Consider the following 15,539-nt stretch of genomic DNA (forward strand, 5'->3'; position numbering starts at 1 on the left):
CTAACTTAATCTCTGCAACCACTTCTGTGGAGGGCTGCTTTCCCTGCTGTGAACGGCTCCTCATCTCACACGTCGAGGCCCTTCTCAAATAGCTGCAGCTACAAATCAGCAAAAGTGCCAGCGAGGCCTCCTGCCTCGGTTCCTCCTGCTGAACTCGGCGCCCTGGCACTTCTCACACTGCTTCTGCACTGGAAGAACTGGCTGCAGCGCCGCAACCCTGGCGCTGTCCGCAGAAACTGCACGAGGGAACCTGCGCCTGAGCGGACCACAGCATCGCCAGCTCGGCGTCCGCCAGCGCCCTTGTGCTGAGATGCCCCCAAGCCTGGTGACAGCACAGGCTGCCTCAGCCGGGTGGAGAGCCGCTCGTCCTCAACGCAACAACGCAGAGGCCACCAAGGCGGCTTCCGGGCCAGAGCCGGGAGTCCCTCGACCTCGGCTGATGGGGCGCTGGGGTGCCGTCGGCACCGGGGAGCGCCACCGGCCGCCCCTTCCTCAAGTCCCCTGGGTCAGCCTCTTGGCCGTGCCAGGCGCTGCCTGCCAGGACCCACGTGAGAACGCCGGGGACAGGAGGAGCCCAAAGCAGGCCGCCACGCGGGCCCCTGCGAGCTGGCGGCGCGGCCCCCATTTCCACATCCCTGGGATTCCGTCACGTCCCAGCCCTCGGGTGGCCACCTCTGCTGAGGCCACCGAGGCTCCAGAAAACGTGAAACTCGCACAGAAACAGCCAAGACAAACGTGGACTTGGGGGAGCCGTTTCCCTGGCAAGAGAGACCGAGATCCCAGGAGCCAGAGAGCGGAGCGAGTCGTGGGTTTCCACCGTGACCGTCAGAGGCCACGGGCCGCTCCTCACGACCAGGCCTGGCTCTGCGCTCCACAACGGCACGACGGCAGCCCGGGGACAAGGGCACGTGGGGCGCGCTCAGGCGCACACAGAAAAGGCAGGTTAGAAGGCGGGTCTCAGCCTCGGCCACAGCTGCCCCGTTTCTTGGCTATCATTCATCAGCCAGGACTTAGGCCCAAAGGCCACCATGTCACCTTGGGGAAGGCTTGGGGACAACCTTCCCGAGACAGGAGCACGGTGCACACCTCGAGGGCAGCCATGGAGGGCGCCACTTACGATGCTCCCCTGGATCAGAAACCCAGAGAAAACCAGCGGCGGCAGCTGAGGCGCAGGAGGGCGCAGCACTGTGACCCCCGCTTCCCCCAGCTCAGGGGCGACAGTGCTGCTCACTCCCTTGAGCTCCAGACGTTCTCCCCCAGAGGCCCTGCCAGTGCACTAACAGGACAGATGACTCTGCAGGATGTGAGCACGGCCAGAGCCTGTATCTCATTTCCATGAACACAGGAAATGCAAGAACCAAACTCAACTCCCAGGCTGTAGTGGAAACAAAAATTTAATAATAAAACCTTCACATCGAACATCTACTAAGGACAAAGGTAGATCTCGCCCCTCCCCTTCAGATAGAGAGTCTCTGTTGCTGTCGATTCTCAATTCAGTTCTCTGACAATCTCGCGCAGCTCCTCCCTCCCACTAGCCATGTGTCGAGGGGAGGGACAGGCCCAGGGGTGGGAGTGGAGCCTTGGGGGGGGGGCGCAGACTGGCTGCTGGGGAGGGAAGCGCCTGCCTGCCAGGCCCACGCTGGCTGGGGTCAGCAGAACGACTCGGCCAGGCGGACCTGGAAGGGAAGGGGGCCTGAGGCTGGGGGGCAGCTGGGCCAGTTACAGTTTCCCCTTCCGGAACCTGGGCCCCTTCTGCCGACTCCCGCGAAGGGCTGAGAGAGCCCTCTCCTTGCCCTCGGCGTCCAGGGACGTGCTCTTCCTCAGGAGAAGAAACCGATAAGCGCGCGAGGGCGCCATAGCGTAATACACGTTGGCGCCGTCCGGGATCTGCAGCGCTGGGGGCGGCAGAGGGGGGTCATCCGTGCTCCGGGGCACGCACGAACCCCACCCTCTGTGTCCCCACGAGAGCCGGCCGCACCCGGACACCCGACTTCCCCAGTCCAACTCCAGGACCACAGAGGAGCCGCCTGCGCGACACCCTGAGCACCAGGGAAGGCTCTGCAGAGGCACAGCTGGACGCGGGGACCCTTGTTCCAAAAGCGACTCTGCCTCCCACTGCTAGCCTCAGAGTGCAGCTGCCACGAGGTCACCTCGTCCCCCAGCACCCCTGCCACCTCCCTGCTGGGGATGGAGGCGCTGAAACTGGCCTTCTCCAGCCCAGCGCACGCCCCTGAGCCCAGCGCTCCTGGGACCAGCCTGCCGAGCCCGCCCAGGGCAGCTCCGCACCCAGCCTCCTGAGTGGGGCCTCGCACCTTTGGACCGGGGCCGTGCTGCCCCCCACCCCTGCGACCCCCCCTCCACTCGCCCCGACTCACTGCCATCTCCTGAGAGGATCTGCACCAGCTGGTAGTCCGCGGGCTGCTCTCCAGCCAGCTCGAGCTCTTCCAGGGCCTTGCGGGTCACGGCTGGAGCCCTGTCTTGGTCGGTCACCTGCGGTGGGTCAGCCACAGGCCTCAGGGCATGGGTCCTGGAGCCAGCACCCCACGGCGCAGCTGCCAGAGACCCCGAGGAGGCCCCTCTGCTCGGGGCTGGGTCTACAGGGGCCTCCCTGTCCTCTCTTGCTCCCCCGGGGACACTCCAGGCAGTGAGGGCTCTTTTCCAGTCCTTCCTCACCCCATCTCCTACAAGAACCTGCACCTCGGTCTTGAGGGTGTTTCCAAGGGAGGGTCCAAATCCCCTGCCCTGCAAGCTGAGCCCCGTCCTCTGGCTCCTCGGCCTGCACGACTCCTAGGGCCTCCCAGAGCCCTGGGACAAATGGTGGCCTTGCAGCAGAGGGTGGGGACTGTGGAGTGACCTCGGGGCCTCTCTCTGTCCCTCGTCCCTCCCCATCACAGGAGACGGCTCGCCCTCGGGGAGGGCCCCTGCCCTGCCCCTGCCCCTCCAGGAGGCCTCCACGTAGCACTGAACTCCCAGGCAGAACACACACGTCCAGGCCAAGCCCAGATGTCTGAGAGGAGGCTAGAAGACACCCTACGGCCCCGCAGGAGGCCCTGGGCTCCAGGAGGCAGCTGTGCTCAGCAAGGTCTAGACCGCAGCTGCCTTGAGCACGAGGGCCCGGGTACAGGCAGGGCTCAGGCCAAGGCTCACTCAGGGACAGCTTAGAACCAGCACGCCAGCTCCTGGCCACAGGAGAAGTGCAGCCAGTGTGGCTGTGCACCACCGCAGCTCTGCAGCCTCTGGGCCGTGGGGCAGGGGTGGCTCCATCTGCACATCCATCCAGGATCTGGGCCCTGCTCACGCCTTCACGACCACCGACCCGGGGCAGACCCCGTCCTCCCCTCTGGGTCACGACAGCAGCCCCTCGCCGGCCGGTGTCTCCACGCACCACCTCACCGTCCACTCTGAGGCCAAAGCTCTCCTGCTGTCCCTGCTCTGCTCTGACCCTTCAGAGGCTCCTTAGAAAGTCAAACTCCACCCAGCAGCTCCAGGGCCTAATGGGACCCGGCTCCCAACGCCTCTCTGACTGCAGCCCTTCCCCGGCCCCTGCTCCTTCAGCCCTGGCCTCCCGGCTGCTCCTCGGCCCACCAAGCACATGCCCCCGGGGCCTGCCTGTGTCCACCGTCCTGAGCCCTGACCGCCATCTCACATACACTCTTCCTTCCCCTGGACGTGGCCGTCTGTCCTTCCCCAGCCACAGGCAAGTCAGCTCCAGGGCGCCAGGCAGGGACCACGGCACCGCTCAGGTGCCTACTGCCTGAGCCACCGCAGCCAGGGGGTGGCTGCACGCCCAGCTCACCAGGATGCTCTGGACCTTGTGGCCGCTGTCCTCGGCCAGGGCGACACGAACAAAGCAGCGGTCGCCCACGTGCCGTTTGTAGCGCGGCCGTGAGTCACGGCGCTTTCGGCTGGTCCGGGTGGCCCTGGCGTGGATGGAGGAGGAAGAGGACGATCCTCCCGATGCTGACGTGACGCTGGAGCCAATCCGAGACGATGCGCAGGTGGACGGCCCCGGCTGTGGGGGACGGGAGGTCAGCAGAGGCCGGGAGCCTCGGGGCAGCCCGGGCTGCTCGAGAAGCTCCGGGAGGCTCTAGAAGGTCTGGACGAGGCAACGGGGCTCCACCCCTCGTGGACACGAGGAGGGCCCAGCAGGCACAGGAGGGGCGGTGGGAGGGCAAGGGCCCCAGGGAGCAGAGCTGGGCAGTCACCTTCGCTTCCTGACCGTCCTGGGTTTCCGGGACGTGGTCCAGGTAGATTCCCACCGCAGAGCCGGAGGAGCCAGCCACGGGCGTGTCAGCAGAATCCGCTGCATCCCCGCCGCTCAGGTCAGGGCCACCCTGGAGCTGGACGCTGGAGCGGGCGGTGCTGCTGCCGCTGGACTCAGCGTCGGGGCCCTGGCAGCTGGACGGAGGCTTGGCTTACCTCGGGGGCCTCCCCTGGCATGCCTGCCCACCTCTGCCCTGCTAAATCTGCAGACGCCTAAGTCCTAGGTCCATCAAGAGGAGCCAGTGGGCCCCGACTGCCTCCAGCTCCCGCAGCACCACCCCATTGCCCAGAGCAGGAAACGGGCCCAGGGAGGGGGTGACTCTCCCAGGCCCAGGGCTGGTCGGGACTGGAGCTGGGATCCCGGTGCTCAGTGGCAGGCAGGCCCCCCCAGCCCACGCTCAGCCTGGAGCTCCCCTGAGCCCCGGCCAGCCCACCCTCGCCTGCCCCACAAGGGGAACTCACTCTCCGCTCCAAGGCTCACTGCCTTCCGGGGGCTGTTGGGCCTGGAGGCTCTCACTGGCCGACTCAGGTGGCGGCTCCCACTCATGAGACAGGAGGAGGCTACAGGACAGGGGGCGGCCGTCAGGCTCCCAGGAGCCCCAGCTCGGGCTGCCTCCCGGGGTCCGCACAGCAGTTGGCGTCCGTGTGCCCCGGCCTCCTCGGACAGCAGGGCATAGGTGGGCCAGGAGCCACCAGGGCACTCCCATCCCACCGGGGCCTGATGTCCTCACCTGTCCTTCTGGCCGAGCTGCTCCACGGCCTCAAACCAGGCCCCGAAGCGCCCGTCGGGCACAAGGCAGTCGTAGCAGCAGCGCGCCTGCAGCCTCTGCAGCTCGGCCACCAGCTGGTATTCCTGGGGCCAGACGGAGGAGGAGGCACTGCTGAGGCCTGGGAGGGCTGGCCTGGTGGGCCGGGGCCCGGGGGCTGCTTTGGCCCCTGGGTTCCCCAGCCCTCCCCTGCCATCCGGGTTCTACCTGCCCTCAGGGCTGAGTTCACACAGCTCCTCCTCCAGGAAGATGACTTTCCACCAGGGCAACACCCACCCTCGCGTGGGATGAGGGGACGGGGCGGTGCTGTCTTCTCTCCTCCAGCTCCCCAGCAGTCTTCCAGGAAACTGCCTGCAGCCAGGGTACCCTGCCAGGAGGCTCTCTCCTGTCCAGCCCCCACACCCAGCTCCACCCCTGCACTGCTGGCCTCAGCTGCTCACCTTCCTCCTTTTTTCAAAATTCACCATGGTGCCCTGGAAGGCAGAGAGGTCACATCCGTCACAAGGGGGCTCCCAGCCATTGCCGTGCCCATCGCCCCTGCGCCCTTGTCGCGCAGCACGACTGCGGGTTCCATGGGCACAGGACAGCCCAGACCAGGCAAGGACCCAGGCAGGCTTGTGGGCGCAGATGTGGGGCAGCCAGGGGAGCCCGAGGGCCCTCCCGGCCCAGCCTCTGAGCACAGTGGAGAGACGCCCCTGGACCAGCCTGCGCGCACTCTGCCGCCACAAGTCCACGCACCCAGCTCCAGGGCGGCCGGCAGGCTCTCGGGAGATGCAGTGTGCCCACTGCTCAGCGCTCGGGGCTCGGGCCGGCCTCTCCTCCCAAGCCTCAGGGGCCCTTTCCCACACGGCCCTGGCTCCCAGGCTCACTCACATCCAGAAACTCCTGCATGGCAGAGTCCACCAGCGAAAACCGAGTGAGGAATGTCCCCAGCCATGGGACAGTGCCCTGGATGGCACCCTGTGGCGTGGAGTGGGTGGGGATGAGCGCAGGCACTAGGCGGCCCCCGACACCCTGCCCTGACCACCCCGCAGGCTCAGACTCCTAGGACCACCCAGCATCAGCCTGGCCTACGCTCGGGCACTCAGCTGTCACCCCATAGACCCCCGCCCGGCCTCCAAGGACCCCAAACTCCCCTGCAGTGCCCTCCCAGCACCGGCGTTTCTTCCATCCTAAGCCCACACCCCTCCCCACCCAGTCCCCCAGCCTCGGCTCTTCCAGGCTCTTGCTCTGACTTGCTGCCACTAGTCCCCGAGGATTCCCTCGGCTCCCGGCCCTCAAGCTTCCAGGGGAGCAGACATGGAAGGGAGGCTGCCCGGGCTCAGAGGCACAGGAGGGATGGCTGGGAGGAGGGCCCCACCCTGACTTAGAGGCCCCCCGCCCTGGCCCCCTGGCAGGAGCCATCCCCACCCCCTCCTGCTGCTGCTGCTGCTTCTGGGCTCTGTTGGGGTTCGTGTCCAGGGTGGCAAACTCGGGGTTCCCCTCCTGTCAGGATTGAGCAGCTCGGGGTCAGTGAGGGCCGCGGCCCCTCCCCGTTGTCCCTGGGGCCTTGGACCCCTGGGCCAAGTGGGCAGGTGGAAATCTGTTGTCCCCACGTGCCAGAGGTGCCCTGGGGCCTGGTGCAAGCGGCCTGGCCTCCCTGAGCCTGTCTGGACATGTGGGACGTGACCACAAGACCTGGCCCCTTGTGGGAGTCCAGAGGCCTCGGGGGTGCATGCCAGTGGCACAAACGCTCTGGCCATCCTGCTCTCCTGCTTAGAGTCCCAGGAATGCTCGTTCCTTTTCTCCCGTCAACCCCGCCAGCTGGCCGTGAGGGCGGCACCGCTGGGTGCTCCTGCTTCCATTCCACAGGAGGACACACAGGCCCAGGGAAGGATGCGCTCGGGGCGCCCAGGACAGGTGTTTCCCTCCGATCGGAGGCCTCGTCTGCGCGGATGTTGCCCCACAGCCACCACTGCCAGCAGCTGTCCGCTTCTCCCGGCCTCTGCGCGTGGATGTGCGAGGGGCCTCGTGTCGTCCCAGCGGTGGAGCTGGAGGATGGGGTGTCCCGGGAAGCCTAGTTGCGCAGATCCTGCCTGCCCCAGCCACGCGACTGAAAACCCAAAGCCTGCCCAAGGCCCCAACAAAGGTGCCTCCTCCCAGGGGTCCACTCGGGATGTTCTGCCCGCAGGGGCACCCCATCCTCCCGCTGCACGGCGGGACACACGTCCTTGCAGTACTGGACATCGAAAGTCGCTCTGCATCTTCTAGGTGGAAGCTTCTAGTTACAGTCAGAAAGGACCCGCCATGGTTTCCCATCTCCCAAAGACTTCGCCTAGCTCTCTGACACAACCCATTCGTAACGAGGTACAGTTCTGAGACCCCCATGTGGATGGAGACTTCTCATCCTGCCGTTCATCATCTCCTCCTGGAAGATCCCAGCCCCCACTCCCCACCTCATGCGAGCACCAACCCCGGCCTATGGCCGTGCGGCTGCCCCCCACCTGCCCACGAACCAGGCAGAGTTCTCTTCATCTTCCTCCAGAAGAGGCCTGACTGGAGGTTTGCAAAGAAACACGCAGGGAAGCACTCACAAGCCCCCCTCCTGAGCCCCGGCCCCCCGCCTGCTCTTCACCTGGGAGATCAGCTCGCTGCCCAGGGAGGTGTTGATCTCAGTGGAGACCTTCCCAGACAGTGTCTGAAAGAGGCGGAAGCTGGCCCTGGGGGAGGGCAAGAAGGAAGGAGAAAGGTGGGAGTGGGTGGGAGCGTCCAGGGGACAGCCCACTACGCTGGAGCTGGGTCCTGGGACTCGGACGGCCTGGGTGGGTGGTGCTGAAACTGGGCAGCTCCGAGCACAGCAGGACAGCGTGGGCTTGGGAGCTGAGCTCTCAGGCGGGCACCGCGGGGACCCCCACTCCTAGTTGACGAGCGGCTGCTGTTGACACGGGGAGCTGTCCCCTGGACAGAGCGGGCTGCTGACCAGCACACCCTGCACGTGCTCTCCTCTGGCTCGACTCTGCCTGACCGCGGATGGCACCAGTGGTGACGCACAACAGCTGACCTCAGGTCCTGGCGAGACCTGGCGCCCCAGCCCACCCGGCCCCTGCCCGGGTCCCACTGCCTCCTGGCTCCCTGCAGGGCGATGCCCAGCCTCTCGCGGGGTCCCTGGTCCCCCCGGCGTCCCCTGGAGAGAAGCCCGCCCACCTGGAAACTTCTGCCCATGTCTTCTCCTGACGGCCCATCACGTGGCTTTCGAGAGCAGAGAGGATGGCGAGGGCTGAGGAGAAGTTGTGGAGGGTTCGGCACTCCTGGGGAGGGAGAAAGAACGGGCCGTGAGGGGTGGTCTGAGCGTGCCCTGCTCCCACTCCAGCCCCCTCGGCTGACCTCCCCCTCTGGATGAGAGACCCCCATGGAGCCCCTGAGGCCGAGCCGGGGCCCCAGAGCGGGACCCCCACGCTCCACCTGAGGGAAGAGCCTGGGGGAGACGTGAGGAGGGAGGAGGGCTGTGCTCCAGGCAGGGCAGGGCCCGGAGGCCGAGAGCCCCCCAGAGTGCAGAGGGGCCCCAGGAGCCCAGAGAGGGCCCAGCACGCACCCTGGCCACCTCGATCCAGTGCTCCACCACCCTGGCCCTGTCTGCGGCCTTCATGCTGCGGTCCCCGAGGCAGGTGGCCATGACGCAGTCGGCCACGCGGTTGACCTGGCTGATGACGGCGCGCACGGTGGGCGCCACGTGCTCCTTGCCCTTCTGGAGGCACTGGGACCAGATGGAGCCCGGGCAGTGGTGGGGCACCACCTTCTTGAACAGCTCCTGGGGAGGAGGGCAAGTCAGCCGGCCATGCCCGCCCCCAGCTCAGATCCCGCGGGCCCTCGGGACGCTGGCCGGGTTCATCGTCACAGCAGTGTGTGTGGCAGGGACGGCCAGTGTCCTAGGTCTCCCCTCCAGAGGCGCAAGTGCGGGCTTGGGCTCAAGAAACTCGCCCAGGGAACAAGGCTGGCAGGGGACCAGGGCTTGGGCACAGATGGCAGGATTCGGGATTAGGGTGGGCAAGGCTGGGGCGGCAGGTCCTGGGAGGAAGGCTCCCCCACCCCGCCTTGCCGAGCCAGCTGCTCACCGCATCCATGAGCGACAGCTGCTCTGCCACCAGCTCGGGAGGGAAAGCCAGGAGCTCAGGCTTCTGCTCACGCAGACCGTCCCCGCAGGGCCTGCGCCAGGGGCAGGAAGGCTGTGGGGGGGCAGCCCGCCCTGCTGCTGAGCTGAGCTCTGGCCATGGCTCAGGGGCTGCTGCCAGACTGGCCTCCCCCTCGAGAGCCGTTGCTCCTGAGGGTGCCTGAACCGGCTGCACCTCCAGAGTGGGCACTGCAGCGACCTGTGCAGGCGGCACCGGAGGTGGCGGTGGGACCGCCTCCCCCTCGCCAACTGGGAGTGCAGATGGTGCAGCAGGGGCTGCCCCTGCAGAAGGGGCCGGCTCTGCCTGCGCAGGGGGCACTGGCGCTCCCTCCACAGGTGGCAGTGCAGGTGGCCCCGAGGCACCTTCCAGCTCGCAGGCCGGCACTTCTGCAGCTGCAGGAGCAGGCTCCCCCTCGAGAGCGGGCAGTGCCGATGCGTGGAGCGGTGGCGAGGCAGGTGCGGCTGGACGTGCCCCCGGCTCTGCAGCTCGTGCTCCTGACGGCGCTGCGGCTGCCTGCGGCTCCTGAGCAGCTGCTCCGGCTGCCCAGGTCGCATGCTTGAGCTCCAGGGGGGGCACGGGCCCCATCCCTGTGGGGGGCAGCGGTGGTGGTGCTGGAGCCACCTGCAGCTCAGGAGCTGGCGCCAGGGCGCGGCATGCGGCAGGCTCTATCTGCACGGCGGGCGCTGCTGCCACCTCGCTAACTGGCAGTCCGGGTGGTGATGGAGCCGCCTCTGGCTCTGGACCTGTGTCGGCCGCAGGGGGTGGAACTGGTGCTGGTGGTCCCACTGGAGGCATCGGCGGCTCCGGCGCTGATGCAGGAGCTGGACGAGAGGCAGTTTCCCACCATGAATGGCTCCGAGGTCGTTCCAATACAGAGAAGATCCCACTCCCTCGAGGGGAAGGTCCTGCCCAGGAAAGTGCTCCCCTCCGCAGGCTCCCAGGGGACATGCCTGGGGCTCCCCTTGCTCGCAGCCCGAGGGCAGCCTCTGCTGGCTCCTGCCTCTGTGGTGCAATCCCGGCCCCGGCCCACAGGCTCACGTGCCCCACCCCGAGGCCCCTCACCCTCCGGCTCTGCCTCCGTGGGCTCCGGGTGTGGCATCTTCGGCTCCAGCAGCCCCGAAGGCCGAAAGGCTGCTCTGAGCCGCCCTCCTGCGATCCTGGGCAGCCGAGGCAGCCCCAGCTCCTATCCGGGAGGGCCAAGGGGGCGCTTATGAAGACGGCAAGAACCCCCCTCTGCAGGAGAGCTGGACGGCTCAGAGCAGATGGGCAAGGACAGCCACGGAGATGCTGCCGGGGACGTGGGGCCGAGGAGGGGACTCGCAACACAGCAGCACGACGCGCATGTGTCTGCGGCGCGCCCACCCTCCAGCCGGCCCTGACGGGCATCCTGCGCTAAAGACCCTCTCCCGCCCCCTCCACGTGTGCGGTGACCTTCCCCCGTCTGTGGAGTGGCAGTGTGCTAGGGGACTGGGGGGGTCCCAGGTTCCTCGGGGCGCAGGCTATGGGGCCACTCGGGTGGGAAAGCCCTGAAGAGCGCGCGGGCGGCGGTCAGGGTGGACCACGGCCTCGGGTGCTCCCCAGCTGCCTTGGGCCCCCTCTCAGCACCTGCTCTCACCTGGAACCAGCGCCGGCCCTGGCCGGGACCCCGATGGACCGGCACCTTCCTCAGAGAGATGCTGTAGACCAGCCCCTCCTCCAGCTCCTCGCCCACCACCTGCGTGGAGCTCTGCGAACACAGTGCCCGGCGGCCGGGCCGAGGGGCGTCAGCGAGGGGCCTGTCCTCCCCCGCAGGGGACGCTGCCCTCCATCGGGCCGCGACCCAGCACAGGCCCAGGTGGGCTCTGCCTTCCCCCGAGCCCGTGGAGCGAACAGGGGAGCTCGAGGCTCAGGAAAGACACGGCCCACATGGATGTCCCCAAGCTGCCTCTTCCCACCCCCACCCGTCACCTGGCAGGGGACAGGGAAGGCCCTCCGGGTCCCCAACCCTGACAGCCGCTCCTGCCCACGGTGGTCCCCCTGTCCACGCCCCCACACCCTGGGAAGAGGATGGACGTGGTGCTGCCCAGGAGGAGCACAGCGGTGGCCTGTGCTGACCGGCTCCCCTTGGCCACCCCGTGTCACCTCTGGGTGCCTCCTGGGTGCCGATGGCCAGCGGCTCCGTGGCTGAGGCCTGAGCCAATGTCGGAAGCGCTGACAAGGGGATTCGTTCCCGCTTTGGTGGAGGCTGGAGCCTCGGGGTCGCGCCACGCAGCAGGGGAACATGTTGCTCTCTTGAGCGTCAACTGTCAAGTGAGCTGGGAAGGGGCTGCCTGTGGAATCTGGGTGCCTGGTTACCAGGGTTCCAAGTTCTGTCACCGAGGAAGTGAGGTCACCTCCTGAGGTCATTTCCCCTGGGCCCTTCAACTGTCAGAAGCCCGCCAAAGTCCCTCTGCACAGCTGTCTGTCCATCCCCTCTCCTGGATCGCCTTGTTCCCTGGACACCGTTCTGCCAACAAGTCCCCCCACAGCTCCCTGGGAAGGCTGCGGGCGGCTCGGGCCCCAGCTCGGGGGAGACCCAGCAGGGTTCAGAGCCCGCTGCTCCGTCCTTTCTGTTTTGGGGAGCCCAGGCTAGTCACTGGGGCCCACCCGTCTCCTCACCACACAGCGGGATCCATCCTAGCAACGGCTTCCCGGGACAGCGGCACGTCCATGGGGGGTGGACACCGTGAGCCCTGGAGTCTGGTTTCACATGGAGCGAATGCACACACTCAGACATGGGAGAAGCAGGAAGGGACGGACGGAACCCCGAGTCCATTCCACACAGGGCTGGGGAGGGCCGTGTGGTCTGCGCAGACCCACTTGCGCTCCTGGGGTGCTGTCTCCGTCTGGCCCGTGACGAGGTGGAAAGGAGACCAAAGTCAGACACGGAGGCTGTGCCACCAATCCTGCCAGAGGCTTCCCATTGCCTTGATTATTTCTAACTCTCTCTTGTCCACTTAAGCATTGGAGAGAAAAGCCATCATTTAAAAAGAAAAAGCAAGCACAATTGAATAAAACTGTACAACTCTCAATTAAATGGACTGGCTACGTAGAAATTGTTGTTTATCGTACAGTATGTCACACAGTCTATTGGTTCATCATAACACAATCCAGGGGTATTGGCCCTTTTGTGTCTGGCTGGCTTCACTTCAAAGAATCTCCTCCAGGGTCATTCTCACTGTCTTCTTCTTGACAATTCATTTCTTCTTACTGTTGCCTAACTTTTCCTTGGGTGAATTCACCAGCTTGTTTATCCACTCATCCATCAATGACTCCTGGGTTGTTTCCAACTTCTGGCAATCGTGAAGAATGCCTCTGCCAAAATCGACGTGCAGATGTCTGTTCGTGTCACTGCTCTTGGTTCTTCTGGCTAGAGACCCAGTGGTGGTACTGCAGGGTCACATGGCAAGTCTCTTTTCAACTTCTCGAGGGACTGCCAAACAGTCCTCCACAGTGGCTGGACCGTCCTGCGTTGCCACCAGTCAACTGGGAAGAAGTGTGCCTATCTCTCCACAGCCTGTCCAGCACTTGGAGTTCTCTGTCTTTTGGAATAGTGGTCATTCTGATAGGTGTGAAATGATAAGTCCTTGTGCCTTTTGATTTGCATTGCCCTAATCAGAAGAGATCTTGAGCATTTTTTCCACAAGTTTTGTTTTTTTGTTTTTTTTGCCATTTGTATTTCTTCTTTGGACAAATGTCTACTCAAGACTGTTGCTTATTTTTAAGTTGGAATGTTTGTGCAAACATTATAGAACTCACTGCCTTGGGCTGGAGAAGTAACACTTGGACTATCTCCAACCAGTGAACTCACAGCTCCCACTGCCTTCTCGGAAATGGGAGGAGACCATCTGACCCTGTGAAGGGAGAACGAATGCATTTCCCATTCCATCAGGACCTGTGAGTATTTTTTGATCATTTCATTGACATTTTGGTTATGAAAAAACTGAGTCCAAGAAAACTAGCTCCTGTTGGAAAATGATTCTAAATTACCCTATTTAAAGAATTATAGCACACTGAAAAAAAAAAAAACGACATGGACATAATAGAACACAAATCTTCCTGTCTACCCAGGACATGTTCAAATCAGATCTTATGGTTTTTGAGTCACTGCAAAGATTAGCAAGAAAAGATCAGTTAGCAGGATCTCTTCAGACATGGTGACAGCATGAGTTTCTGACTGTTAAAATATGAAACATTTCAGATGGGACTATATAATGATTTTAAATTCTTTACATTTTATTGAATCTTTTGACAGTTCATACATGTTGCAAACAGGCACGTCTCTATTAGTAGACTGTACTTAATTTCCTGTAAGGTGCTATGTGATAAACAAAGGGTCTTACTTTTTATAGAGCCAAACCAGCTTGCAGCTCCTCTAACCATCACAAAATATACGAGGCAACTCTTTTCAGGTAGTGGACAACACGCGACATGAGCTAGATCACTGGGGAAGGGAACTGGGAAGTAAGTCCCACAACGGTCCTGCTTCTCTGCCTGGGGACAGTTTCCCGAGAGCAGTTCATGAAGCTCAAGTCCAAGCTGAGCAAGGCAGTCGCCCTGAGCTGGAGGCAGAGATCAGAGTTCAGGGCGGCGCACGCAGCAGGAATCTTCAAGGCTATTGCCCCAGGAGGGAACTGTGCGGAAAGAGCATCCCAAAGTGTGCGTGAGGGTTGTCTTCAAGTCCATTGCTGATATCTGGGTGGACATAAATTGAGAGGTGGGTATATTTAGCAGTGGGAAGCAATTCATTTATTATACTATTTTGATATGTCAGAGGTTTTCAAAAGAAAACCAGTAGACTTTAAATTCTCTTTATTTAGTTCCTGTTATTAAAAGTGTCAGTGTAGTCATGATGTACAGCTACTTAATATTTATTAAGCATTATGAGCTAGGCATTAATTATATATTTTTTATTCTTCACAGCAATCCAACATGATAAACCCTATTGTCTCCATTCTACACAGTCAGAAACTGAGACTAAGAGAGTCTAAGAACTTGCCCAAGAAGTCACAGAACTATGCAGTGATGGACCCAGGACTCACACCCAAACAGCCGCACAAGGTCCCGCTCCAGGCATGAACTTGCCAAGATGTTACTTCCTGTGGGGGAGGCACACTCAGTCACAACTTCCAGAACAGTCATGCAGTTCAGCTCATTAAACAAGGTATGCGCTAGAAATTCCACCAGGTGCTGGCGATATGGAGATGATTAAGCCTGGGTAACACACTAGTGAGGGAGACAGATGTGCAAAGATAATTAAACAATATGGCCATTAATTTAAAAAAAAAAAGGTTGTATGAGGACTAGGGAGGACACGGGGGGGGGGGCTACCAAGCGTGGGAGGGCAAGGGCAGGTTTGGGTGTAGATGATGGCCTCTGGGTTACAATCCCTCTCTCTGCTCCTTAACCCAGTGCTCTGCATGTACACTGACTGCACTGGAGGCATCACAGATAGTAGCTGAGAAAGTGTCTCGGAACCACACTGATTGGGTGAGGGTCCTAAGTGCCACCATTACCACACGTGACCTTGGACAAGTTACTTAATCTTTGGAGGACTCCACTTTCCTTCTCTCTAAAATAGGGTTAATTCCTAGGATTGTAGTGGTGATATGATGAAATGAAAAGCCCATGGTACTTGATAAATTTTAGCAATTATTACTATTCACGAAACAGGCTTTAATTTCAATGGGCCTAAAAAAAATTTCATAGGTGTTGAGTCTTACTGCTCCTATCGCACAATTAGATATGAACATTTAGGATATAAAAATTCTAAGAAACTAAGCTTTGTGTGGAAGCAAAACACACATCTACTCATTTTTCTTTTACTCTCACCTCCATCCTCATAGAGATAATGAGAATTCATGAATCGTATTTTACAGCTTTTGCCAAAATAGCTGGGGATAGCAGCACTGCTAGTCTTGGCCTATGCTTTGAGATTTTTGTCCACATCACCTGGGAATTTCATTCCTATCCTGATCTTAGACAATTTTATATAGCCTAATACCCACTCCCATAAGCAAGCTAGCCTGATTCGTATGGTTATTTTTTTTTCTCTCTGCCCCCCCACCCCAGTTGTCTGTTCCCTGTGCCCATTTGCTGTGTGTTCTTCTGTGAACGCTTCTATCCTTATCTGTGGCATCAGAAATCTGTTTCTTTTTGTTGCGTCATCTTGTCGTTGTGTCAGCTTTCCATGTGGGCGGCGCCATTTCTGGGCAGGCTGCACTTTCTTTTGCGCTGGGCAGCTCTCCTTACGGGGCGCACTACTTGCGTGTGGGGCTCCCTACGCTGGGGACACCCCTGCATGGGATGGCACTCTTCGAGCGCATCAGCACTGTGCATGGGC

General features: G+C 61.9%; 1 protein-coding gene across 1 annotated transcript; it reads right to left on the reverse strand.

Annotated features, from left to right (window-relative positions):
• Nucleotides 1-1,376: 1,376 nt before the first annotated feature.
• LOC101411689 (ral guanine nucleotide dissociation stimulator-like) lies at nucleotides 1,377-15,034 on the reverse strand. Its single transcript, XM_071207310.1, has 16 exons — nucleotides 15,029-15,034; nucleotides 10,794-10,904; nucleotides 10,241-10,361; nucleotides 9,122-9,999; nucleotides 8,602-8,817; nucleotides 8,214-8,317; nucleotides 7,645-7,729; nucleotides 6,441-6,515; nucleotides 5,904-5,990; nucleotides 5,471-5,503; nucleotides 4,995-5,233; nucleotides 4,726-4,824; nucleotides 4,206-4,398; nucleotides 3,797-4,012; nucleotides 2,376-2,490; nucleotides 1,377-1,895 (listed from the first exon to the last, which is right to left on the reverse strand). The coding sequence occupies exons 1-16, from the start codon at nucleotides 15,032-15,034 to the stop codon at nucleotides 1,720-1,722; spliced, it is 2,754 nt and encodes a 917-aa protein (XP_071063411.1). The 3' UTR covers nucleotides 1,377-1,719.
• Nucleotides 15,035-15,539: the final 505 nt, after the last annotated feature.

This window comes from Dasypus novemcinctus, chromosome 13, assembly GCF_030445035.2.
Source record: "Dasypus novemcinctus isolate mDasNov1 chromosome 13, mDasNov1.1.hap2, whole genome shotgun sequence".
In the NCBI taxonomy this organism is placed as follows: Eukaryota; Metazoa; Chordata; class Mammalia; order Cingulata; family Dasypodidae; genus Dasypus; species Dasypus novemcinctus.